Source organism: Miscanthus floridulus, chromosome 15 (genome assembly GCF_019320115.1).
Source record: "Miscanthus floridulus cultivar M001 chromosome 15, ASM1932011v1, whole genome shotgun sequence".
Classification (NCBI taxonomy): Eukaryota; Viridiplantae; Streptophyta; class Magnoliopsida; order Poales; family Poaceae; genus Miscanthus; species Miscanthus floridulus.
The window spans coordinates 12401587-12429485 of record NC_089594.1 but is presented as its reverse complement, the minus strand read 5'-3'; the positions used below and the strand labels follow the sequence as shown (position 1 = coordinate 12429485).

Genomic DNA, 27899 nt, shown 5'->3' with positions numbered 1-27899 from the left:
GGTGCTCATGGTTCATCATTCATGCTACCATGGGTATAGAAAGAAAGAACAACCGAATAGTTCCGTCCTGAAGGACTCCAGGCTTTTAAGACTCTGCAGAGGTGTACAACTGTACCCACATAGAAAAATGGGACAAACCTCCATATCTGGAGCATGGATGTGTAAAGAATCTAAATGGGGAGATGATATTCTAGTATGCAAATTTTCAGGAACTGTGTTTCTTAATGGTTTTATACACATGCTGGAGGTGTCCCACATAGTTGCTGTTGATATGGAGGGAAAGACATGGAGGAAAATTCTTAGGTCACCAGGTCCTGCAATGTCCATCCATGGAGATCAGGGTTAGTTGTGTCTATGTATTGCTGATATTTTCAATATGTCTGACCTTTCAATCTGGATTCTTGAAGACTATGGTACTAGTAAATGGACATTAAAGCATACGGTGAACATGCTGCAGCTATTTGGACTAAACAATACTGGACTCGGTTCTGAGGCTGCCAATACGGACTACAGAGTGATTGCAGTTCACCTAGAATGAAATTTGATTTTCCTTGTTGAGGAGGACAGAACATTGATGGCATATGACATGAGCCATAGAAAAGTTTGTGTCCTCCCGGCCCAAGTCGTCCGCTATCCTAGAAGTACCTGGAGTATTTATTTGAATGGATCTCACTATCTGCCTTATGTTCCCTTGTTCATGGAGTCATTAGCAGAGCAGTAAAGGTGCATATGCTGTATTTTGTTGTTAGGACATGTCTTTATTCAGGTAGGGAGTTGTTTTGAGTCTATATATAGTCTAATTTTGGCTTGCTAACTAAACCAATGGTATGTTGAATATTATTAATTTTGCTGCTTTGCATTGTGCAGGTTTTGGAGTCTTTGTGCTTTTGAACGATTTTCCTGCAATGGCTATAGGAGGAAGAAGAGGGGTTCCATGCTGCATTGACTGCCAAACTGATCAAGGAGTGCCAATCTGAAGGAGCGGAGCATATCTACCTCGTTTTAGTTACGTAAGTCTATAGGGAGCAGAACCTTTATTATGCTATTTATGTACCGCTTGTGTTAATTCATCAGTTGACACGGTTGTTATGTTAGTGTCGAGCATTGTTATTATAACAAGTACTCTTCGTTGTGGACATGATGAATAATGTGTAATGATTATATCTGTATGGTGTGTGTTCAGTAAGTTATTAAGGCCTAGCTAAATTTAGTAAATACATTGTGAAAACCGGATGCAATTCTGTCACTGTCGGATGTAAGGGCCGTTGGTTGTTTTGTCATCATCGCCGTACTACTCGCCTTTGGTGAAGCAGACGGCCATCACCACCGCTATTCGTCTAATGTGGCAGGGGTCAATAGTGCATCACCGCCAAATCATTTAGTAACCCGACACCGACTAAAGGATCATCACGGACGGATCGTACGGCAACGCGATGGTGACCATGCCCTATGATCAGACGGTTCATACGATAAAGCGACGGTGATGTTCGCCTTGACACAAGCGGGTCACGCTCCAATGCGATGGAATAAGGATATGATCACGGACGGATCATAAACCATGCGGTGGTGTTAGTGCATATCCACACATGCGGGTCGTGCTCCAATGCGGCAGAAGTAAGACATTATCACGGATGGATGATAAGCCAATACGGCGGTGTAGTGTACACCCCAGTCGGTCCCAGATACCGATGGTGATGGCTATGAGTATCATTGCCGACAGCTTACTGCCAAGGCTAAAATTGGACTGCGATGTGGGTTACGACGCGCCTGTGAAAGGCGCTAGTGTAGTAGTGTGAGCTTATTACCCTGGCGCTATGGTGAGGGAGGACAAACTTTTGTACAAGATGTGCCTACCTTGGACTCGGTTGACCAAAAAATATTTTTGTCCTTCATAATCTCAGTCCTGAGCAATGCCACACAACCATTACATAATTTATTTACAATGCTCGTTATACTAGTCATCACCAATGATCATAATGTAGATTCGCGTATAACCACCATTGCCTTCTATATGATCTCTACTTCCTAGATCATAAGCTTCAAGGGTGGCATTGCTTTTTCATGTGGTGATAACCTTGCTTCGGTAATAGCTTCTCATCTCCTTTGGAAGTTGATGTACTTCACAGAAAGGCCAAAAAAGAAGGAAAAAGCTATAGTGCATGCCATGGTCACTACTGCAACCACTCCCAAATATTCATACCTAAAACCATAGTAGCTCCTTAGAAATTCAGCCACAGTTTCACCAGTTTCCAGTTTATCCACGACATCCCCAAACTGTGAGGCACCCAGACCATACAAAGTCCAAGCAACAGGGCAAGTCCAGTAGAACCACCTTGACCAGATAGGAATTTTCTGATTTAAAACAAGAATGAGTGAGTACATAAATTAATTAAAATGGTCAGTTACCGGAATGTAGAGAAGCTCACATGTACAGGTATAAGAAACCCGGAGAAAAGGTTCCATAAGCCATAGAAACCGGAGGAGACAATTGCTGCTATACTGCCATCAGGTGCAAGCCCCACAGCCATCATTCCAAAGAATGTGAAGTACAAGAGTGTGACATACATAAAGAAAAGGTACCAAAAAAATTTGGTTGCTGTCCATTCGAATCCTATCATTGTATACACCAAAATGCCATAAATCAGAGTTTGAATGAATATGTACGGGAGTTCAATGGCAACCTGCAATCGTACATAAAGTTACGGTAGATGATGCAAATACAATAGATGTATCACATAGTGTGCATCATTGATATGGATTGGTTACCTGTGCAAATGTGTACGGTAGAGCTGAATACATTCCAGCAGCTCTCTCCTTGTAGAACACTATCCTTTCCATGACAACCACTGGGAGGACACCTGTTGCGTTTTGTATACCGAGCATTAAAACAGCAGCATACATTGAACCCATGGAATTGAACAGATCTTGTCGTTTCGTTCTGTAAAGTGTAGGGAGGGATTAGGGATACATATTACAATTTGGACTATAAAATAACAAAAGAATGTATTTCTTGATGACAATTGAAAGCTCTACCTTTTCATGCCAAGGTTCCATAATGTAGTACCGAAGAGTAATGCAATCATTGTGGTGATGAAGTATCTACCACCGATGTAATGAATATTTCTCCAATATGACAGATTTTGCTTCCACAAGCATATTGAGCATTGCTTGAAGAAAGGTTGTGAATATTTATTATCAAAATGGAGATCGGTGGAACCAGTAGGAGGCCTGCTTAGATCTCTTATCAAATCTTTGTTCCTCCTAAAACAGCGAATACAATTGAGCATGTGTATTACACATCACAATGCAACAAAGCAAACAAAAGAATTCAGTTTGGAAAAAGATAGCTTAAACTGCAGAAAAGTTGCTGAGAATAGTGAATTCCTATAGCAAGTTTTTTTTCTCAAATGCGCAAGAGAATTGCACATATTAAGGAGAAAAATCCAAGTGCAAAGAATAAAACACAAAAACCAGAAAACGCACACATATGGGGCACCAATAACTCACTAATCTCAGTAACAACTAAAGATCATAGCCTCTATAATGTTGGTCAGCACTCAAGCTAGTTATAGGATTTTACAACAATAGTTCAAATTTGAACCAAGGATTCGGTGTCCAAACTCTCAATTAAAACTAGTCCTAAGGGTATGTTCAAATCCTTCGCCTAACCATTGTAATACCCGAAAATTCGCTCTTTCTAAAATAGGGTTAAAAAGATTTAATTTTGGATTTTTATGCTCATTAAAACATAGGAAATAAAAATTTTAATGAAATTAAAATTTATTATAAGGTAGCAACATGTTTGTGCATACATGCCAGTGCATTTGTTTCTTTGAATTATGTGGATTTGATTCAAATTGAAAACATTCAAAATGCTTTTGAAAAATAAATTTGAAAATGGCTTTGAAGTAAAAGAAAATAAGGAAAAAGGAAATTGAAAAATAAAAGAATTTAAAAAAGGTTGTAAAATTTATTTTTGAGAACTTACCAAAATTTCTCATTTTTAATTAAGTTGAAAAGTGTATTTGAAACCCTATTCAAATTTGATTTGATTCATATTTGAATTCGGTTTGAAAATGAAAAAGGAAAATAGAAAAGAAAATTTGGAAAAGTATTTTTCATTACTCTCCCCTCTCCCCTCCTATTCGGCCCAAAGCCAGCTGTTGGCCTGCTTCCTTCCCGCTCTCGCACGACCCATTCACTTCTCTTCCCCATCGTGGCCCATTTTCTCCTTCGCTCCCACGCCCCGTCTCTTCCCTCGGCCCAGCAGCGCCAGCGTCTCACTTCCCCATGGCCCACCCCGCGCGTCGGCCCAAACCGCACCGACGTCGCCCGTTTCCCCTCTCCTCTCTCTCTGCCAGACCGGGCCAAGTCGCTAGTCGTCTTCAACCTCTCGTCTACGCCCAGGACTCCGCTGCCGCCGCCCGGGAGTCCACGCTCGCCCCGTCTTTGCGCCTTGTCGTGTCGCCCCGCCTCATAAAAGTCGAAGCCGCATCGCGCCGCCCTCACCTAGCCGCCTCCGAGCCGCCACCCGTGCCCAAATTGCAGCACCACAACCCTAGCGCCGCCGCCGCTGTTTCGGTTCACCGTTCCGCAGCTTCGCCGCCGCTCCAAGCTGTTTGCCGAGCTTCGCGTCAAGGTAAGAAAGCCGCAGGTGCCATGGATGCCCTCTCTCTTGCTCCCTATTGAGTGTGTGCACTCACCGAAGCTACGCTGGACTTCCCGAGCCGCTCGAGCAAGTCCCGAGCTGCCCTGGTGCCCTCACGTCCCTCTCTGACCCCACAGACGAGTTCAACGTCTTCTTCTCTACCTCCCCATGCTATCCGTTAAAGAAATCAAGCCCGGAATCGCCACCTGGGTGTACTCCAGCGAGGTGCTCTGTTTCTCGGCCATGGCGTCGTCGTCGGCTACAGCGCCGGTCACTCCACCCCCTCCCAATCAATTTTAGCCGTCCGATCTGGCCTAGATTAGAAGATACCCTTTCGCTGGTATTTTTATTAAAGAGCCCCTTGGTTTCTTCAAAATAGAACCCGCGGTCCATGGTGTATTTTACAGATTATGTTTTCTTCTTTTAAAAGCGTATTTTGTTCGGTTGACTTCAAAAGTACATTTTCATCTATTTACAGTTTTGCCACTAATTATGTTTAAGCTATAAAATCTCCGTTTTAACTCTGATTTGATTCGTTCAAATTGCGTTAGGTTCATATTTACATTGTCTACGTGTTCATACTACTGTTAAGTATGTTTTCAACTTTTAAACTTGGAGGTTAGATTTAATCTATTATTTTATTAAAGGAAATCTTGTTTAAATCATATCTTCTAGGTTTTAGCTCTGATTTGACCTGTTCAAGTTGCGCTAGATTCATTACAACGAGATCTACGCATTAGTAACAATGTTTATCATGTCACTATTTCTAGAATTTCATGGCTTAAACTTTAATTTGAATAATAATTATGCAACTAGATTTTATAAATAAAATATGATTTGATTTACTTTTGTTTTATAATTCAAATCTAAATTTGACTTAATTCAATTTATATTATTTATAAACTATTATATATATATGAATTTATATAGTTGAAATAAATGAAGCTTATAGTTTTCTTTTCCACGTATAAAGCAAATCTATCGGTAGATGTATCTTTTTCATCGTAGCTCCGATTAGCGTGTTTTTCGCGTCTGTGTGATCATAGCAACGCGTAGATTTGATTTCAAATTCTTTTTCATTGATTGGTGTATTGTTCTAATATAGATATGTTTGAATGTTATGCATGTTTGCTTGGATGCTTGAGTGGTGCTTTATGATCATATCTAGTCGGTGAGCTTTGCGTTGGTGATTAAAAAAAGTTGGTGATCAAGAAGAAAGAAGTTCTTTGAAGGCTAGGACCAGTTGAGGATCTGGATTTTTAAGGCAAGTATAGCATGGGATCTTCCTTGTTGTCCTATACACCTTTAATCATTTAATTTATACTGCATATGTCTACCTTGACTGCCACTAAGGATTTTCTAGTGCTTTGTTACCTTGTGCCTTGTTACCTATGGGGTATTGCATTAGGTAGTATGATGCTAGTGCTCAATTAAAGACCATGATCTTGTAACTTGACTAATGGTATATGCAATAAACATTAAAAGATGCTTTTTAGCAACATAGAACAAGGGGGCTAGAGCATTGGGCTATTTTATGGTGCTCTAGATTCCTCTCCCTAAGGACTTATCTTTAAGTGATCATCCGGGACTTACAGTACAGCTTTGAGGGCTACATGGCTCTGGCTTTAGCTCAATATGAGGACCTTTTTTAGCTTGTTATTGGTTACCTTTATGGCACAAGAGGGGCTCCGATATGTATGATCTCGGCCTGCCAAGGGGATGCACTTTGGTTTCTTGGTATTTTGTTAGTCATTTCTTGGAGGGGGGTTCATGCTTATTGATGGGGAAACCTTAGCGGCCCTAACTTGTTAGACGAACATTTGAAAGGCTTTATAGTGAACTCTACCGACCTTCCTTGAAAGTGGGTCAAGAGATTAGCTACCTCGGGCGAAAGGGTAAATCATGACTCACAGTGAAAGTGTACAACCTCTGCAGAGAGTAAAACTGGTATATCAGTCGTGCTCATGGTCACGAGCAGCCTTGGAACATTTATGGAATAGATGATGAACACTGATGATACTGATGATAAAGATGCTCATTAATGATTACTGTTTATGCTATTCATTATTCATATTTACCTGATCATGTGTTTACATGGGCTTGTGATAAACTTGTTGCCACCCAATTGCTAAAAGATGACTCATTAAAAGCTAATCGCAGTTAAACCAGTGTAAGCCTTTTGAGCCTTATGAACCCCATGTTATATTTGTTGAGTACGACATGTACTTATGCTTACTTTATTTTTCAATTATTTGGATAAAAATCCTGGATGTGTACCAAATTGCTAGAGTTTGGAGGAATTAGGCTTGTGATCAATTAGTCAGTTGTCCATGTGGAATTGGAGTCTTCACTTAAAGATCGGAGTTATCTTTCCGCTGTTTGCTATCTAAGGTTATATTCTTTATCCTAAGTACATTATATATTGAGCATTGTCTATTGATATTACCCTTATTTGTAGCTATATGTGATATTTAACTTTCTGGGCTCACATATGGTGTGTATCTGGTTTTGTTCTTAAAACCGGGTGCTACAACCATGCTCAGCAATATAGGAAAGAGCAACCATGTTTGGTTCCTGATATTGAGGACTTCACTCTCCTAGTCCTGGCAAGGTTTCCTTTGCCTAGCATTTCCTAATTAGATCAGATAAAGAAAGTAACCCTAACATATACTTAAAATCATTGTAATACTCAAGACCTTCAAATTATAATGGGCTTACTGGTATAGCTCTGAGTGTTTGTATATTTCTGAAAAATCAATCGCCAGCGTCTGCTCTTGTACAATTGTGGTCACCTCCAACATCCATGTCGCAGGATTATATCTATCTTCTATCCTATTAACACCTTCAATTCCCTAAATACACCAAATGAGAAGATAAATTAAATCTGGGCTTGTCAAAGACAATATACAGAGCAGTAAAAATGCTTCTATACATTTAGTTGGACAACCTCAAAGTATTTGATCATGTCCGAAGAATGGTCGCCTAATGGGCCAACATATATCTCTTCCCCTCCTCGGTTTAGTAGAATCAGCTGTAACTCATTTAACCATACCTTCACAGTGTTATAGACCAAACATTATTGATTCTCAGGAAAAAAAGTTTAAAAGTTTTGTTACCTCATCAAAAGTTTCAAAAATGTCAATGCTTGGTTGGTGTATTGTACAAACAACAGTTTTGCCAATATCTACAAGGTTCCTTACAGTTCTGATCACAATTGCTGCTGCCCGAGCATCAAGCCCTGAGGTTGGTTCATCCATAAAAATGACGGAAGGATTAGCCACAAGCTCCACTGCAATGGTTAGCCTCTTCCGTTGCTCACTTGAGAGGCCATTCACTCCAGGAAGTCCCACATGTGCACCATGCAATGATGTGAGCTCCAAGAGCTCCATCAAATACTCAACAAACATCTACAACCAAAAGTTGAGATGAGAATTAAGTATCCTATAGTAAATATTGTTATCGGTTTTGTATATCTTGGAATGTACAATCAGATATCAGGGTCCTTTGTAAGAAGTCATTAACATTGAAACTGGAAAACTACTTATTTGACTTTCCTATCAAATTTTCATAGAAATCAATACAACAACGTAGTACTAATCTTCTTATATTTTCATCCATTTACCTTTATTGTTTTTGAGTCAATTTCTGAAGGTAATCGGAGCCATGCTGAGAATAGAAGTGATTCAAGAACAGTCAAATGTTGAGAATGTGTGTCTGACTGCTCACAATATCCAAATACACGAGAAAAGGTTTCTTGCTTCTTTGGGTAGCCTGAGACGGTGATTATCCCTTCAATGTAGCCTCCAGTTTTCCTTCCTGCTAACACATCCATCAGTGTTGTCTTTCCAGCACCACTGATGCCCATCAATGCAGTCAGCACACCGGGCCTAAAGGAACCGCTAACACCCTTTAGTATCTCCAAACGATCATTCATCTCACCATGTGCTTTATTTACCTGAAACAATTAAGATACAAGTATGTTTGGAAGCACTCATTCAAAAGGAAAAAATACGCATATTTGGAAGCAAAGGAAACAAACATTTTCCTTGTTTATGCTTAAAAAGTTGTTCTTTTATGATAAGAGGAAGATATGTCTTTTACCTTCGGCAGATCAACTGAATACCTTATGTTCTCAAAGGTAAGTGAGAGTGCCACAAATGGAAGTGTTACCCTCATATTTTTGACAGAACCTGAAGATTCATCGTCTGTTACTATTTTATTACGGAATCTCTTTGGGGGAGCATCATTTCTCAACTTCTCTAGTTTTATGTCTCGAGCATTTCTAGGTACAGATGAAAAGGTTCTAGCAGGTGCTGCAAAATGCAATTATTCACCTCAGATTATGTTAAACTAAAAATAAGTCTGCATAGTATGTAGTGCACATGAAAAAATATGAACACACATTTGAAGTGCGCAGAAACTGCAGTGTAGAGGCCATTGAAGAGAAATATATACCCAACTAGTGCACCTAAGCCAATCCAGTACCAATTTGGTTCAAAAAATAGCCCACGAGATTTCAGGACAATTGTTCCCAGTGATTCAGTTGATCCAGGAAGTATCTGCAAAGGCAAATGAAAACTTCGTCAACTCTACTTTATTTTGGGAAAGTATTAGAAAATTCTCATCCGCTGGTAGTATAAGTACTTTAATCCATTGATGAGCTGTAAATTCATTTGTGGCAATGGCATTTTGCGCATACATCAGTGGTGAGGCCCAATAGCCAAGCATCCAAAACTTGTTCAGATTATCTGAAGTAGAAAGAAATGTGCTTAGAAAAAATAAAAAATGCGGGAACATATGAACATTGCAAGAGATTACTAGTTGCATATTTACCACTTGAAATTAGAAATCCACTTAAAAGCAGAAGGGTAAGCATCGAGAATACTGAAAATATGTTTGCTACAAACATGTTTCTTGTGGCTCCAGCAATCAAACGGAAGAGGGAAGATGACATCTGATTGACTGCTATCAGCATAAAGTAATGTTTGAAAAGCCTGAAACAAATCAGGATTGTTTTCTTATTGAGATGAATAAAATGTGCATGATGTCATCCTGATAAGCATTGCATATGGTGAAAACACAAAGTTACATCCACATCGAAATTACTGTTTGAGATGAAATATAGAAGTGAGACCATTTATGCAAATGGACCAGACAATTGTGATATGACTTCTATTTTTTTTTACTTGACATTTGGATATCACACGATCTCCAACATATTTCTATGAGCATTACCTTTTCTAAGCAATTATGGTTAAAATTTATATGAAATAGTCATTTGAAAGTATTGACTGTGACAAATTATTTTTGCATGTTAGGAATATTTTTTCTCGAACACGCAGGAGAGCTGAGCATCATTATATTAAGAAGAAAAAATGGGATTAGAACCCATATAAGGCAAATGCACACCCACTCACACCACTATGCCCAAATTAAACAGACTAGCCCTTGACACAAAAAGTAGACGACCTCGACCCAAAATGAACTCTCATTCAGCCCCTGGGCAAGGAGGTTATTGATACCTCGTGCCCCTGCTAATCTCCAATAGAGAAAATCCTCAATGGCGAGCAACAGAGCTCTAGCAAGGTTTGGTGATTCCGCATCAAACACACACCGATTATGAATATTCCACAAAGTCCACACTCCTATAATGATGGAGTTGAGGCCCTTCCTTAAGTGAACATCCACTGCATTTGAACTTTTGTCCCACCAATCATCAAAGGAAGTCTCATCAGATTTGGGGGTAAGCACTTGTAAGCCCACTCTTCGTAGGAGGAAGAACCAGAATTTATGAGCAAAGATGTAGGTTGATAGCAGGTGATTGATGTCTTCTTTGTCTTGATCGCAAATGGGGGGCAACAGGTCAGGTGTGGGAGGATTCTTCTTCCAAAGCCGGTCGACTGTCTAGCACCTATCTTGGACAACTAACCACATGAAAAATTAACATTTACGTGCAGCCCAAGATTTCCAAATCTGCTTGTAGGGATTGAAAACCACCATACCCCAAAATAGATTTTCATAAGTAGATTTTGCCAAATAGTGCCCATCACCCCGGGAATCTCCACACATGGGAGTCTTCTACCTCTGGCTGCAACATGTTACAAATGTTGATAGTTTTGTGTTGATTGGTTCCAAAATTTAAACTTTTATAACTTATAGCTATTTAGTTTTCAGGATAGTGCAACTCTATAAATAATAATTTATTAATGTGTTTGGTTTGAGGATGTGGTGGAACCGGAAGTTTCCATCCTAGTTTGTTTGGATGGGATGATTCCAAATCTTCATTTGATTTTGGGATGGGAAAAATCTGTGTTTATCTTTGATAGGAGAGGATGCTATAGAGTACTCTTTGTTAATCTTTGTTTGGTTCGATATATGGACTATGGACTAGGAAGGCATCTGGTAAAATGTGAGAAACAAGGAAAAGAGTACTAGTCCACACCACCACCGGTAATTGGAATGGGTTTGGATCAGCATTCAAGTTGGACTGAAACACAGTGAAAAATGCCATAGGTAACTCCTTAGTGAAGAGATCCATATGCTGGGAATTTGTCGAGACATGAAGAATGCACACATCACCAATAGTAATCTTGTCAAAAATAAAGTGAAGATCAATCTCGATATGCTTGGTGCACTGATGTTGCACAAGATTGGTCAAGAGATATAACACTCACGTTGTCACAATAGACAAGAATCGAACATATATGGTTGGTGGAGATCCTCAAGCAAATGACGAAGCCGATAAGTCTTAGCAATAGCATTATATTCTAACACTTCGATGACCAAGAGAAGAGGTTGTCAATTGTCAACAAGCAAGGGTAACTTTGAACAATATGCCACACAAGGGGTAACTGAATTTATTACTGGGCACAAATGACAAAGCCGATAAGTCTTAGCAACAACACTGATACGCTTCAATGACCAGGAGATGGGGTTGTAACCAAGGAAGAGTAACTTTGAAAAATATGCCACATAAGGAGGCAACTGAATTTATTATTGAGCATATATTTATTACCATAGCGAATAATCCAGTTCAACACGATCAGAAAAAACTTGTGGAAAGATAGAGATAGAGCTTATTTCTTTGTCAAGGAGAAACTTGAGTAGTCAAATAGTTGACTATTTAACCAAAGATTTAGGACATTTTTGAAACAATGGCATGAGCTCTGCCTCTCAATTAAGATGAATGAAATTTATGTACAAGAAGGGTAGCCAAACGTGGTGCCAAAATAGGACACATGAAGGGCTGACCCATCCACGCGACGCGACAGAGTACAAAACTGACATGAGTCATTGTTGCCGAGCATGGTTGCAAAGTAGACAACAGCTCCGACTTCCGATGGCAGACCCAGATGACCCTAACAAAGTCAGATAGACGAGCCCAAAGCAAAAGGCCGCAGTAGGTCATCGTTGCCAAGCTCAAATCCAGAAGAGCAGCTTTGACTTCCTATCTTGATCCTCTGCCCCATCCCCGGCATTTGCCAAACCTCCGAAGCATCCCAGTTGACGAAGAAGGGGGCGTTTGCCTCGTTTCATCGTTGCCGAGCCACATCCCCTAGCGCAGCAACACTGTCATGCCCTTCTTGAAGGCGTCGTTGTTGAAATTTGTCTCAGCAAGTCCCCCCTCCACACGTAGACCGGGCACCGAGAAGCAAAGAGCATCATCCGAAGGCGACATCTGAGATGAATTTCAATAGCAACGCCTTCAGGAAGGGTATGACGTCGAGAACGCTACCGTTGCTCGTCCAAGATGGACCGGGCTTTCACTCGTGGAAGATAGTGTTGGGGAACACGACACCCCCAACAGGGAAAGCATCGCCCACGGGCGTCAACGCCGCAAGGCTTTCGCCAAGATGTCCCCCAACACAACATCGGGCCAAGATGTCGGACCCTAGCTTATTGCCACCATCATCTTTGCTGCCCTGCCATCCCACAGAAGCCCTTCCAGAGGGGCTTCGATGCACCAGCCACATGCAGTAGCCGCATAGCTGCATCAGCCACCACCCCCTTCGACTAGGCAACACACGAAACCGAGCTTACCCTGCTGCGCAAGTAACACTGCCGCACGCCGAAGCCATTGCCGGTCGTCGTCGCCGGCTCTAGCGCCCCCTGTCCATGATGCCAGTCTCCGCTAGCCGCCGCTAGGCGCGTGTGCCCCACCATCGCGGGTGCCACCTTAGCCCATGGGGCGTCGGATCCGACTGCTAGGGTAGTGAACCTAGTGCCCCAAGTCGCCACCGCCGCCTCCACCATGGTCGCCACGCCAGTGCCGCCCCCTGCCCTGAGGATGCTAGATCTAGCCACCTAGGCCCTGGAGCAACTCAGGCTGGCACCGCCGGCACTGCCATGCAAGGAGGAAGGGGGATGGCAAAGAGGAAGAAGAAGAATCCCGCCACCGCTGCCACCCTGCGCCTGCCCGGGCTCTCACCGGCGCCGTCGCAGCCGCGGCCAGGCGACCCCGCCAAACGCCACACCGCTCGAGCGAGGCCACACCCCGTCGGCCCGCCGTAGCCTGTGCCTCCATGCCGCTGATTCGTGAGGAGGGGCCCGCCGCTGCCATCCCCGCGAGCAGCACGGCCTTGCCGGCGGCATGCTCCGGCAACGGCGAGATGAGAGAGGGGAAGAGAGGGGAGGGGGCGCGGCTAGGGTTAGGAGCTGCCCGAGTCGCTCGCGTGGGGGCCGATGCGGGGGTGTAAGGATAGGACTTAAAAGAATCTAATTTAGCATTTAGCAAGACACACCCATCTTGAGGGAGAGTTTTGGGCCACATGTGTAATCGACCCAGCCAATGTATACACATATAGCCAGACAAGCAATAGAGGGAAATATTCCAGTTTCCAAAAACTTCAGTGGGGAAGGCTTGCAAGAAGAATAGGTCGGGAAAGGCACAAAGGGCTCAATTCCTTGATCATCCTTGGGGCTTGGTGGCTATGGAAACACCGTAATGATTGTGCTGAATAATATTACTCCAAGTGTTACCTCAGTACTGCATGAAGTCTACGATGAAGTGCAGATTTGGATCATGGAAGGTGCTAGACAGTAGGGAATGCTCCTGCAGTACTAGAGTATCTCTAGTTATTTTCCCCTCATGTTTAAGTGGCGAGCTCTTTTTGTTGAGTGCCATTTGGCAGGGTGTACGTGTTTGTGTTTTTGGTTTTAAGATACTTGGGGCACTGGAAAGGACCAGTCTTTCTTCTCTTCACTAATACATTGCAGGTCTCCAAGTTTGATAAAAATAAGTTAGCATTGGTACCTTAATACAGATTTATAAGCACTGTAAATGTCTAACCGATTTTTGAACTGTGTAGATTGAGTATATACTTTAACTACCATGACTAATGATCTCAAATGCTCACCTGCCAACATTTGGGTCCAATCCAACTGCATAGTATGTCATAGCAACCCAGATTGTAACTCCGATAAATGTGATAGGAATCTTAAGAATCCATGTAGACGAAGTGTAGGCCCATGCTGGAAAGAAAACATCTCTTTGCTTGAAGAAAAGTGGCAACCTCATGACCGCAGCACCAAGATCACCTAATGAACTGAACATGGCTTCACTCACAGAGAAGAACAACAGCGCCAGGTATATCCCTCCGTCAGTAATTGAATCGCGGTGCATATTGCTGTGCCAGAAAATGGTCGATGTGATGAATGCTTTCACGGTGATCTGTCACAAGAGAATAATCATTATAAAGGATTGTTGTTTCATGCAGTTCATTGGTGACCAATGTTCAAGTATTCTGCAGCACAAATATGAGTGCCTATTTATTTCTAATACAATCAATGCTACCTGGTATTCTATGTTGCAGAGATCTTTTTGAACTATGCAAAAATATATCAACTCACATGTGCAAAATTAACTATGTAGTGGGATGGGTTCCTCCACATGAACAGGACTTCTCTAGCAAATACAGCTTTGAACAACTCCCTTTTCCTTAAATCATATTTTGAAGTGGTAAGAGCAGCAATGGAAGTAAGGTTCTGGTCAAATGGCACTTCAAGAACTTTCTTAATGATTTCCCCGTTGCGAAATGTTTGAAAGGCGTCCGAAAATTGCTCGACTCCGATATACTGATAAGGCTCACTGCCCACTGACCAATACTGTTTCTGATCTTTTCTTGAAGTCACCTATTAAGAAAAAGACATGATAGTCTGTTAGGACCCATTATTATATTTAAGAAATTAATAAGATATCTGAAGCAAAGAGTTAACCTACTTCTAACAAGAAGTCAGCAATAGCTTTTCTGTGAGGACAGTTGAAGCCTTGTGACTCAAAGAACTCAACCACGTCCTCTTTGGGGCCTTGGTACACGACATGGCCCTCTGAGAGTAGGATGATATCGTCAAAAAGGTCATATGTTTCAGGTGCCGGTTGCAGCAGGGAGATGACGGCTGTCCGGCCAAGGATTTGCACTAATTGCCTAAGCGAATTCACAATTTGGAATGTAGTTGAGCTGTCAAGGCCATTCGAAATCTCATCCATTAATAGCACTTTTGCTGGACTAACAAGCATTTCTCCTGTAACAAGCAAGGTATATGAAAACGTCAAAGTGTGTTGATCTGTTAATAATGTCAAGTATCATCACAGATACAAAGGTGCCAGTTAGACAACAGATTGTTTCACAGATGGCATCAGATTGTTTTAGAGGCTGACTAATAATCATTGCTTGCCAACTGCCAAGAACACTTAAATAGTTTTAACAATAATAATCCATGCTCTTAGAAGTTTGAATATGGTCGGAGCTCTGTATAACGGGCATACCTATAGTTACACGCTTCCTTTGCCCACCAGATATGCCTCTTGCCATATCATTTCCTATCAACGTATCTGCACACAGCTGAAGTCCTAGGATCTGCAGTGACAGTAATCAGTTAAAGGAACTGTATTCTTAATACGCATTGTGACAGTTTACTTGTCATATTTCCATGATCTATGCTCAACGAGAAGTGCAGGAATCGAACCTGCATTATGTAGTTTGTAACTACATCTCTCCTGCCACCGTTTGCGGATTCCTGCAAGAGTGAAACTACGGTTTAATTAAACATGACAACAGTCTAACTGGTTTAACAATACTAAAGGTGCCTGGAAGTTAAGCAATGATTAGAATTAAGCGTCCACATATCTTGGTGGTTTCCTTAATGATATGTTGCGTTGATTAGCTTCAAAGATATTCCTAAAGACAACCTTTGTTTTTTTTCTAGGACCTCTTATATTTTTGCAATGAGGAAAGACACAAAATGAGAGAATCAAGCAAAAATAGAAACTAGCTTCAATTCTCCCTCTTATGCACGCTCTCCATTGTACATTCCACACTACAGCATCCACAAGCGAGGTTCTTGTCATAATGCATATAGGATCTGGCCTAGCTCGCTATACCCACGATTTAGCACCACACCGTACCCAAGTTCATTGAGAAGCTAGCTCACAACAAACCAAGACCTTGGTCTAACTCAACCCACCAAAAAAACTAGTCTGATAGGTGAGGGTTACCCCACCTCATACGTTGTGATCCCCCAACATCAATTTTTTATATATAAGACACCTAACAATCTCTTCCGTTAGACAACATCGGGCCAAATCTAGCTTTTCATATCACACACACCCCTGTGATATCTGGAACATATTATTCTAGGCCTCGAGTTTAATTCTCCATGTCACTCCTGTATGACCCTCTGGAGAGTGTGGACGTTAATCACTACGTGAAAAACGGTTTGTAGCAACGGGATAAATTTTTTTAGGGGCGGCTGGTGATAGAGCCGCCCCTACAGTGGCGTGTTCGGGATCCACAAGACCAGCCGCCCCTACAAATGGAACAACAGGGGCGGCTGGTGATACGAGCCGCCCCTACAAATGGGTAGGATTTGTAGGGACGGCTCACTCACCAGCCGCCTCCGGTGTTGCTATTTGTAGGGGCGGCTGGTGATTGAGCCGCCCCTATAAATGGAACAGTAGGGGCGGCTAGTAATACGAGCCGCCCCTGCACATGCGTGGCTGCTGGACGAGGGCGGACCCAAAAAAATTATCTAATCCGGTGAACCGAAGAGGTCAGGTCCGCACTTATCCAAGCCCCGTCCTCTCTCCTCTCTCCTGCCCCGTCCTCTCTCCTCCCTCCTCTTCCTCTCCCTCCCCGTCGTCATCGCCACCTCTCTTCCTCTCCTCTCCCTCCGCCGTCGTCGTCTCTTCCTCTCCCTCCGCTACGGTACACGGGTAGCGAATCCGGCCAAATCTGCTGCCCACTTTCTCTCCCTCCGCCGTTGTTGCCACCTCTCTTCCTCCTCGCCGCTGCCACCGCGCCTCCCCCTCCCCCCAACCACGACGACTCCACGGAGGCCATATCTGGTGAGGAGGCAGGCAATCTAGAGAGCGAGCGCTGGGCGTGGCCCTCCACGGGAGAGATCTAGAGGGAGGGAGATGGGCGACGAGGTTGCGGCGGCGGGGATCCCGCACCAGATCTCCATTGTCGATGGCGCCCTAGCGTCCACCTGCGTCCCAGTGAGTGGCCGGTAGATCCAGTGAGGCTGGTCCGTCCCGTGCCTCCATGGCGGCCACCACCGTCCCCTCGGTGAGGTCAAGGAGCGCTCGGGATCTGTTGAGGTTCCGTCTCTTTCTCTCCCTCGGTAATGGTGATTTCATCCTACTTACTCTCTCCCTCGATTTCTTGATTTGATCCCTCACTGGAGCAACAGTAGCAGCTAGTCGAGAGGTCGGCAGCGTGGTGCAGCAGCATCAGTTTCAATTTGCCAAACTATTGTCATGTTAAAACATTTCTGTTTTTACCTTTATTTTATCTGTATCATTTCACCACTTGAAACAAGTCCGGATCTACGCCGCCTTGCCGCTGATGTGGTTTTGGTCGGCCGGATCCGCCATCGATTTTGGTCGCACGCCAGTCAATCGGCGGATGTGGTTTTGAATCTTATGGCCGGATCTACGCCGCCTTGCCGCTGCTTTGTTTGTTTTCCCCGCCGGCCGCCTAGATCCTCCTCGACTAACATCTCCTTTCTCCTTTCCAAGCCGCCTTCTGTACCAGCAACGCAAAGGATCGGAGGCTACTCCATCCAGGGCAGCAAGGTAACCCAGCTTCTTCTGTATCTTTGGATGGTACAAAGCACACTTATTGATGTTTTTGGATGGTACAAATCAGTTCTGTCTTGTGTCCTCTGAATTATCTGTTGAAACCTTTTTGACCGTTAACATCTCTGCTAGACCCCCATGTTGTCTAATTTTCTAATAAGTAAAATAACTTCCTTGAATAAATTTACTTTGATACAGCATGAAAAAGGTATTGTATCATGATTGGGCATTTTTCTATAATTGCAACTTAATTCTTTTAAGAATTTTAGAAATGGATATCCATATTCTAGTCAGGATGGCAATGCTAAGAAAATCGTTGAATATTTTTAGAAAACATCTTCTATCGAGTCATCATCAGATCTTATCTGTTAATTATTTGCTTTATCTTCTATTTTTTGTGGCAATATTCTTTGCTCTGACCTCTGAGTACTCTTTCCCCAACAAGCCAGACCTAAATGCATGAATACATGTGAATGATGTGAGCTTTACTTTTGTTTGCTGGATGGCATAGAATGAACAGCCTCCTCCATTATGTGCTGCTGCTGTAGCTTAAATGATTTCTGCAGTCATCTTTACTCCTTATGTTATTTATAGGAAGAAACATGAGATAATTGTACTTTGGATGACAATGTTGATATATGAGTCCTGAGCAACAAAATGGTTGAACAAATTGCTTCATTTTGTTATAAAAGTTAAGTAGGAATATGGATAGCCTTTTGTGATTCTTGCTTATGTCCAGGTCATATACTGTATGGTATATCGCAAAAAGCTTTCAGCTTTCAAGAGCTAATAGAGAAATGCTACAGCAAGCTGAATGCGATATTCAGGTCAATTTCATTTCCTTTTTTTCATTCTCCTTGAAACATTAGGTTTGTTTAGGATCATCATGCAAGTTAATGGTATATGCAGTGGCTTATTATGTATAATGAGTCATATTTTCTGATAGGATTTTGGTACATGTTTATTGAGTTAAAAAACTTAGTTAAGTGCCACCTGTTTGATTTTTCACAATGTGTACAAGGAAGAATGAAAGATACTCTTTATTTTTTATTCTTCTTTATGAGTTGATATGTTGTGTAAATTGTTGAATACTTGGACACTTGTATAACACCTGGTTGGTTTTATTATGTTGCCACTACTTGGACGCTTGAGCTTGAACCTACGATTCTGGCAGCTGTGCTGCTTTGTTGGATGTCAAGTGCTATTTTCTGTATAACAAAAGAAAAACGCAGAACCAAACACCCCAGTCAGAATCAAATTAAGTCCAAATAACAGCTGATTCATCTTTTGTTGCACAGTCAGTGATGCTTTTCTCCTTTTCTTGGGGGGCTTATTATGGGTTGATTTGTATATGCACCTCAGTCTATGCTTTATGACTTGTGCTTGTACTTGTATTTATACCTACAGTTTAGCAAAAATAGTATTTTACATCATTCGCTGTAGTTATGATATAGGCTCTGGCAGCTATTCTGACAGTAAGTTCAATTATACTATATCTGAACTATTCATATTGGTAATTCTTACTTTGTCAGGTATTTATGTTAGGGTGGTTAACAGGCAACCCACCCAAAAGTTAGGGGCCAATGGTAGAGACGATGGTCCACTAGTAAGTATTTTTTGTTCCGAAATTTGCTATTCTGTTTACTTTTTTGCTAAGGCAGTGGCCATTTTTTTACATCATCTTCCTGCATTCATCAGCTACAGTTTTCTATTGTATATCTCCTTTTGACCTTGAACATTTCTATGTTCCCAGTTAACAGATTACCTTAAGGAGGGACCTAACAAGATTTCTCTATCGAGAAATGACTCTCGTACTTTCTGTTTGGGTATCAGAATTGCCAAGAGGTGATCTCTAGAACACGTGGGATTTTTAGTATATAGTCCATTGTTAAGCACTACACTTTCAAGATTCAAGACACATATTTTACTGGGCAATGATATGTGAATCAGCCGTGCTTCATGTGTGCCTTGTAAGGAAGTGGATAGGCATCGGCAAACACTTTCAGATGGCTTTTATTGTTCTTAGGCATGTCTTAGACTTTTGATTATCTTCCAAGTGAATTCCATTCCATGCTTGTGTATTGTCATTGAGTTTCAGTACAATCGTAGAAGAAGGTAAGTCATGATGAAGTGGTGCATGAAAAATATATGTTCTGGTCGAATTTGAATTGTAAATTTAAATTTTTTTTGATAGAAAAATGATTTGTAGGGGCGGTTGATACTGTAGCCGCCCCTACAAATCGATTTGTAAGGGCGGCTGGTGTTACCAGACCGCCCCTATAAATCGATTTGTAGGGGCGGCTACAGTACCAACCGTCCCTACAAATCGATTTGTAAGAGCGGTCTGAAAACCGCCCCTACAAATGCATGATTTGTAGAGACGGTATGGTAGGGGTGACTGGCCGAATCGCCCCTACAAATGCTTATTAGCCGCCCCTAAAAACCATATCTGACGTAGTGAATAGGCTCCCCTGTTAAATAAACAAAACTAGGGCATGGTTAGGGCAGTTTTTGACCTTCATGAACAAGTCGATGTCGGCGTCCGGTGTGATGTTTGCTTCCCTCTCCGTTCTCATGAGTTCAGTTAACAAATCTAATCAGCAGATCAAGGTCACGCGTCAGTTAAGTAGACAGCAGAGCATAAGAAAATCAAGAAATTAACAACGGCCCGGCCGGCACATATAATATTATTCGGTTCACCCTCCGAGAGAGAGTGATGGTTACTCCATGAATTCCTTTAGAAGGGAATATTAGTTTCTGTCGGGCAGTTCAGACTGAGCTTGACGTATATGGACACAAAAAAAAAATGAAAAATCAGTTGGTATACCATAACGTACTATATTTTCCCACCACGACGTAGATCAACTACTGCTCAAACAACGAAATAATTTGTATTCTCACTTCTAGCTGTATATGTCCGAAATGCACGGCTACAAAAACAGTTTTAGGAGACATGATGTTTTGTTCATAGGTGGTCAAGAAATGTATCTGTCCCTAGAAATAGCTAGGGAATTCCATAGATGCTCCATTTACAGAGACAAACCAATTTTGTAAATTGATTAACAGAGGTAAACGTCTTAAAAGTTCCACTTCTAAAAATATAGTATGATTTTAGAGGCGGACCCATTAAAAAACTTTCTCTATAATAAGTAAAGCTAAGGCCCAGAAATATAGCCTTAAACCACACTTTTCTCTTGGCGTCCTTTCCCACCTTCTCAACGCCTTCTCCCCACCTCCCTCTTGCTCCACCGCTGGTGTGCCACCTCTACTCCTCGATTTGTTGCCCCCATCGCTCCTAGATCCTCTATACGACCGTACCTGTTGTTCCTGAATTTGTCGTCCTTCTCTGTGTGTGTCTATTTCTCTCCTCTACGTTAGCGGGTGCACATGGCCTCCCACCCTTCTGGATCCCGCAGCGGCAGATCTAGACTTGGAGGCAAACCCCTTCATCCTCTCTCTCTCTCTCTCTCCTATCTCAGTATCAATGTAATCTCCCTCACCCTCTCTTGTGCGGCGATGGTGGGGGGTGGGGGGTTGGATGCAATGGAGACAACGGAGGATGTAGTTGTGAGCTAGGGCAAGGAGGCAGCAGTGCAGAACCAGCGGAAGAGATGGGACGATCCACGCCGGGTACATAGTGCAACGAGCTCGTGGATGGCCTTTCTTATATGGGATTAACAAAACACCTTGACAGAGGGAGGTGGGTGCCTACCCCTAATAATATTTTTTGGCATAATACTTTTTGTCCTAGTGATGGAACATGTCCACTGTTTTTTGTCTGTGTGATTTCTCTAAACTCATGTGTAATATAAACAACTAATCTACCTCACTTTCACATACATTTTCCCTCCTTAACTACTGCTCCCTCCAGTTAACAAATACTTATGTTTCGTACAAGACTTGCATCAAACTTTAGACATTAATTAACCTTTTTAGGTTATTTGTTTTAAAAACTTGAAGATTATAAGATTTATCCTAAAAATTACTTTCATAAACAGTGACAAAGACAATGGGGAGGGGGCAAAGACCCCTTTGTTAAAAAATTGATAATTCTGAAAAAAAAATGTACCGTTGCCTCCTCTCCCACAAAAAGAAAAAAAGCTCATTTCTAGCTTCGCCTATGTTCATAAAAACATAAGTTTGTTTGGATGCTCGTTCACATTTAATATAAAATAATGCTCGAAACTATGCTTTAGAGACCATGTTAAATTATTTTCCAAAACATTATTAGGTATATACTTACGAACTAGAGGCAAACCGAATTAAATGGAGCAGGAATGCACTAGGTAATTACCGTAAGAATCACCGACGCCTTGGCATTTGGCAGAGAAGGCCAGTGTCTCCCTTACGGTCAACTCCCCACTGTGGAGGTCATTCTGGCTTACATACGCGGCTATCCTCTCGGGGACAAACTCGTCCATCTCACGCCCATTGTAAGTGATCTTCCCTGGCACCTGTTGTACACAAAACAAAACCCTAATGTAGTCCATGGGTTTTACCTTCAAAAGCTGGTAGTGGTAGAAGTCACAGCTGCCACTCATTAAAAAACAAGAGTTAAATGCACCGTAGATCCATTAACTTTTGGTGGCGTGTCATCTAGATCCATCAACTTTCAAACTGTATTTTTAGGTCCATTAACTTTTGGTGGTGTATCATCCAGATCCATCAACTTTCAAATTGCATTTTTTGGTCCATTAACTTTTGATGGTGTGTCATCGAGGTCCATCAACTTTTAAATTGTATTTTTTGGTCCATAAACTTTTTAACTGGTTCACCATAGGTCCATACCCCTTCGTTTAGCGAATAGATCTGACATGGCACGTTAAATAAGCAGCCACTTAGAGTAGGTGATGAGTCCATAGCTCCTCAAGATGTTCATGGAGACTTGTCTAGCAATAATTCAAATGTAGCAGCTGGTAATTCGTTAATATCTTCTGGTCTTAAATTTAGGACTATTATTTTTAAAGATAAATATATTGTGGACATAGAGAAATTTACAACGGTTGGACTATCATCAAAGATATTTTATAGAGGTGCCTTATTATTGCGTGGAAAGGAGGAGAAAATGAAGCCAACAAAATACATCAGTACTAATTCTAAAGAGGTGGAGATCATCAATGGAATTTTTCCAACATGATTAGCATCCTTGCCGTAGTATTTTATTATTTTCATGCATTAGTTTTCTATATAGTTGTGATACACGATCTTTTATCTAGCATATAGCTTTTAGTGCCTACATGCACCTATGTACGTGAATCAAATTGGTGGTTGCGTTTGGACGTGCCATGCATGTTAGCCGAATCAGGGACTCAGGGTCAATCGGTCCTAGTTGGGCAAGTGGAGTCCGAGTTTTGTTTGGGTCATGTAGCCTGCGTGCCTATTCCTGTGGCCTTCGATCGGCCTTGTACCGGGTAGATTAGATTGGATTTTATTGTGGAGTTTATTCCCCGTCGAGCCATCGCTCGAGAAACCCTAGATGGTGATCCCATCAGGTTCTTCGTATTGAAGATTATCTTCGGATGGTGATCTCGTCATGTACTCCATGGTGGTTGCTTTTTTGGTGTGCCATGTCAGATCTATTCGCTAAACGAAGGGGTATGGACCTACGGTGAACCAGTTAAAAAGTTTAGGGACCCAAAAATGTAATTTAAAAGTTGATGGACCTGGATGACACACTATCAAAAATTAATGGACCCAAAAATATAGTTTGAAAGTTAATGGACCTGGATAACACACCACCTAAAGTTAATGGACCTACGGTGCATTTAACTCTAAAAACAACTACCTCCGTCCGATCCTAAGATATAAGAGATTATGGCTTATCTAGGTGCACAGCCATTATCTATTATATTTCAGGATGTGAGGTAGTATTTCTCACTAAAAATATTCTCTTAGTTCTAAAATGTAGCTTGTCTTAGTCATGTGCTGATTAATTAAAATTATCTGAATTGGATCAAATATGTAGAAAAATATAAACATATACAATACTACATAAATGCATTGTCGAGACATATTTCATTGTGAATTTAATTAAACTAATTTGATGGTGTACATGTTAGTGCATTTTTCTATAATTTGGTTAAAGTTGGAGAAGTTTGACTTATGAAAAAAAAACTAAAACAACCTATATTTTGTAACAGATGGTGGAGTATGTAATAATCACACACACATGTGGATCTATAACTAAATTTTATTGTAGTACATTTATAAATCTTGTAAAGTCATACTACTATCACACATAACAGTTTCAAAAACTAAAGCAGTTTAATTATTAATAAAAACATATATGTACATCATTCCAAATATACTTCTAGTATAAAATTCGGAAATTAATAAAAATAACCTCATGACTTTATCACAAAACAAAATCACGTTTTCCTTTTATTCAAGAGAGCACATGTTAGTTAGGTATGGCTCGACAAGTCACTTTCAAGGAAAAGAAAATAATGACGGACCATGCTAAGTACAATATCAGTTAGTGGGTCAGGGTCCACATGACATGTATATAGACGTTAGGAAACTTTAAATAATGACCTTGAGTCCGGAGTCTAGCTTTCCAGCTAATGCCTTGAGCAATGTGGTTTTCCCCGATCCTGGAGACCCTAACAGCAGAGTCATCCTTGAAGAAAAAAGAAAAAAAAAACAATTGTTATAAATTCAGTTAAGCTGATAAACTGCAGCATGCATGTAATGAACAAGATCGAGTGTAATAATTTAGCAACATGCATGTCTTACGCAATAAATCAACACACGTAAGTTATTTAGAAAGTCAAATTCTCATCACAATGCAGTGCACATGCAAGTAGTCTGGATACAAAATTAAACCTGCGTGGCCTGAAGATGGCACTGGTTTTATGCAGAATGGTATACTTGGTCTTCCAATTGCTGGGTAGCATATGCAGAGTGTCCGCAACGTCCTTCCAATGCAATAAACAACAGTTAAAACAACACAGATTTAGCAATATATAAACATAAATCACACCACTTCTGGTTTAAGCGCTTGCATAAGTTCCTTTTCTCTTCTTTTTTTAATCAACAAAAATATGTATGTAATACCAGGGCTGTGTTGGTTATGGAGTTGAAGATGTTGGGTGCCGCCGCCTGTCCCTGTCCTCTGGCATAGGCCTCCGCCTCCACCTCCACATCCTCGGCGCGCACCTCCACCGTCGGAAGCTCCATGCCGACGCTATCAATAAGAAGAGATATATATGATATATACCTGATGATGCAATAATAAGATGTATATATATGCATATATGGTACATGCACGGTATATATGGCAAAGCAAGCTCGCACCGTACCGGTCGAATCGGTCCTTGATCTTGAGCAGGAAGCGCCCGTGGTCGTCGCTGGTTACTCCGACCAACCGCTCCACGAGAAGCTTGGACTGATTGGCTTCAGCCTCCGCTGTTGTGGCTGCTGCGGCGGCGGCGGCCTTCTGCTCCGCCATGGCGACGACGCGGACGACAATCAGTGTAGCAGGTAGTAGTTGTGCTCTCTCGGCTAGCTCTGGTCCGGCATTTTGGTCATTATATACACACAAGCTGCAAAGATGCGAATCATGCATGACTGTTCGTTCCGTCAGCGCGGCCAATTTGTATATGTTTACATGCAAAAAAACATGGTTTTAGTTAACTGCTTTTTATTTTATTCAGTTTTAGTTTGGATATTCTTCTCCGAAATGAGCACAGTCAACGTTTCAAGAGTTTTTGTCTTTTAGTGTGTGCGCGTCAAGGACCATTATTCTTTTATTTATATTGTGCATCAGGGACAGGGACCATTCTTATGCTCATGCATGCTGCATGCATGCTACTACTTTTCAACTAAAAAAAACTCTCTTTTCACGTGCATTGAGAAAACAGTGGTTAGAAGGTTCTAAATAGTAATTGGCACTGTTAATCCAAAATTTTGTTAGATGATGTTAACTTGAATTGTTCTAGCATGCAGAGAGAGCAGTGTTAGCTGTACTCCCTCCGTTCCATATTGTAAGTTGATTTATATGTTTTCTAGTTTAGGCGTACAAGCCCTACGTCCAACAACTATTTTCTTCATGTTAGAATGCCCATTCAAGTTGTTGCAATGTGAGGGAGAGATGGAGCAGAGCGCTACCTAAGTGATCTAGGATTCTCGGTCAATCTGGGGTCTGATCTCGATTGACTGATGCTCCATGAAAGGTCCTTGAAAGCATCTAGGTCCCTAGTTGGGTTTCGGTGATTAATGACAATACAAGATTACTATGACTAATGTGTGTTTTGCAGAGGCAATTAAGTTAGGTCATGGTAATAGGGATCGATTGGGCAATCGAGGTGGTCATGCCCCTACGATGGAAATCGTTTCGGTTTTCAAAGGATGGACGACAAGGTTAAGGATGACTAGTTCTAAGTATCAATTGGAGTTGGAGTGACACTTAGAGTAGTTTAGGACTTTGTTTTTCCTTTGGCCGTACTATTAAGGGGGGTATGGATGGGTAGCTTAACCTAGATGAGTCTAGTGAGTTAGGTGTGGTGCACACTTGTTAAAACTAGCACTAGGTAGCTCCACAACAGCCCTATGATTCTATGGAGCAAACTTCATTCACATATGTTCGAGAGTTGGATGTGAATGGAGGGTCAAATGCTGATCGGACGCTGGCTCCGGTGCGACCGGACGCTGGCCGCAGGGTTCGATCAGTTCATTTGACCAAGGTGATTGCGTTCGGTGCGACCGGACGCTGGAGTGGTCAAGTGACCGGACGCTGAGAGACAGCGTCCGGTCGACTCCAATAAGGTTCCAAAAGAGTGAATCTGCGACCGGACGCGTCCGGTCAATACTGACCGGACCCTGAGGATCCAGCGTCCGGTCGAGTACAGTAAGCATCCAGTGAGGGTTTAATGCGACCGGACGCGTCCGGTCAATGGTGATCGGACCCTGCCAGCGTCCGGTCAACACTTAAACACTGGTGTGCGGGTTGAACTGACCGGAGCATCCGGTCAACATGACCGGAGCGTCCGGTCACCCCGCAGAGGCACATAACGGTTCGTTTTTCAGGCTGCCTTATAAATAGAAGCTCCACTCGTGTGTGGAGTCACTTTTGCTCATTCCAACAGCTGAGAAACACGTTTGTGAGTGCCAAGAAGTGCAAGGTCCTAGTGAGGTGATTGAGATTTGAGAATCCAAGAGAGTAGCCTCATTAGTGAATCAAGAGTAGCAAAGTGTGCATCCACCGTTCTCATTAGGCTTCGCATGGTCAAGTGAGAGTTCGTGCTTGTTACTCTTGGTGATCGCCATGACCTAGACGGCTTGGTGGTGATTGGGAGTTTGGTGATCACCCGGCGGAGCTTGTGGGTGACCCAACTCAAGTAGTGAGCGGTTTTGGGTGATTCGCCGCGACGGAGTATCGAAGAATCAACCCGTAGAGAGCACTTGATCCTTGCGTGGATCAAGGGGGAGCTACACTCTTGCGCGGGTGCTCCAACGAGGACTAGTGGAGAGTGGCGACTCTCCGATACCTCGGCAAAACATCGCCGCGTTCCTCTCTCTCAATTTACTTTGAGCATTTACTTTGAGCAATTCAATACTTGTTCTTACATTCATAGAATTGCCATGCTAGAGTAAGTTTAGAACATAGGTTGCAAGTTCTTTGTGTGTTAGATTATTAGAAACACTTTTCTAGGCACAAGGGGTTAATTGGGCTAACCGTAGGATTTAATTATTGCAAGAAAATTAAGAATTAGCCCAATTCACCCCCTTCTTGGGCATCTTGATCCTTTTAATTGGTATCGGAGCCTCGTGCTCATGTTTTTAAGCTTAATCGCTTAGAGCAAGATGTCTCACGGGGATGGACCTCCTCCTATTTTTGAGGGAGATGACTTTCTATATTGGAAAATCCGCATGGAGGCGTACTTAGAAGCTCTAGACGTTGGTATTCTTAGAGCCGCCTCACAAGGCTTCCCAAAACCTCAGGATGCTACCAACTTACAAGGCGATGAGGTTAATTATGAAAAGTGGAATGCAAAGGCTCGAAACACCATCTTCAGAGGCCTTTGCAAAGATGTGTTCAACCGCATAAGGAACCACAAAGACGCCCATGCTCTATGGTCGGACGTTTGTGCGCTCCATGAGGGAACCAAGAGTGAGCGTGAGAAACGCTATCATCTTGTAATTAAAAAGCCAAATTCATTTGAGATGCTTCCC

At 42.1% G+C, this 27899-nt stretch overlaps 1 protein-coding gene across 1 annotated transcript; it reads right to left on the bottom strand.

The window, feature by feature from the left end:
- Positions 1-2082: 2082 nt before the first annotated feature.
- Positions 2083-25176, bottom strand: LOC136507007 (ABC transporter G family member 37-like). Its single transcript, XM_066501872.1, has 23 exons — positions 25028-25176; positions 24783-24912; positions 24552-24643; positions 24261-24345; positions 22021-22180; positions 20243-20319; positions 15614-15664; positions 15414-15504; positions 14868-15169; positions 14498-14779; positions 14005-14318; positions 9482-9642; positions 9293-9396; positions 9051-9207; positions 8750-8961; positions 8271-8603; positions 7765-8055; positions 7596-7679; positions 7367-7500; positions 3034-3261; positions 2767-2938; positions 2427-2681; positions 2083-2352 (listed from the first exon to the last, which is right to left on the bottom strand). The coding sequence occupies exons 1-23, from the start codon at positions 25174-25176 to the stop codon at positions 2095-2097; spliced, it is 4122 nt and encodes a 1373-aa protein (XP_066357969.1). The 3' UTR covers positions 2083-2094.
- Between the last annotated feature and the right edge of the window lie 2723 nt (positions 25177-27899).

Coding starts and splice junctions, on each gene's coding strand:
- LOC136507007 (XM_066501872.1), bottom strand. CDS start 25,176: ATGGCGGAGCAGAAGGCCGCCGCCGCCGCAGCAGCCACAACAGCGGAG. Junction 9,208..9,292: donor CAGCTCATCAATGGATTAAA/GTACTTATACTA, acceptor TTGCCTTTGCAG/ATACTTCCTGGATCAACTGA. Junction 2,353..2,426: donor GGTTTCTTATACCTGTACAT/GTGAGCTTCTCT, acceptor GTTTTAAATCAG/AAAATTCCTATCTGGTCAAG.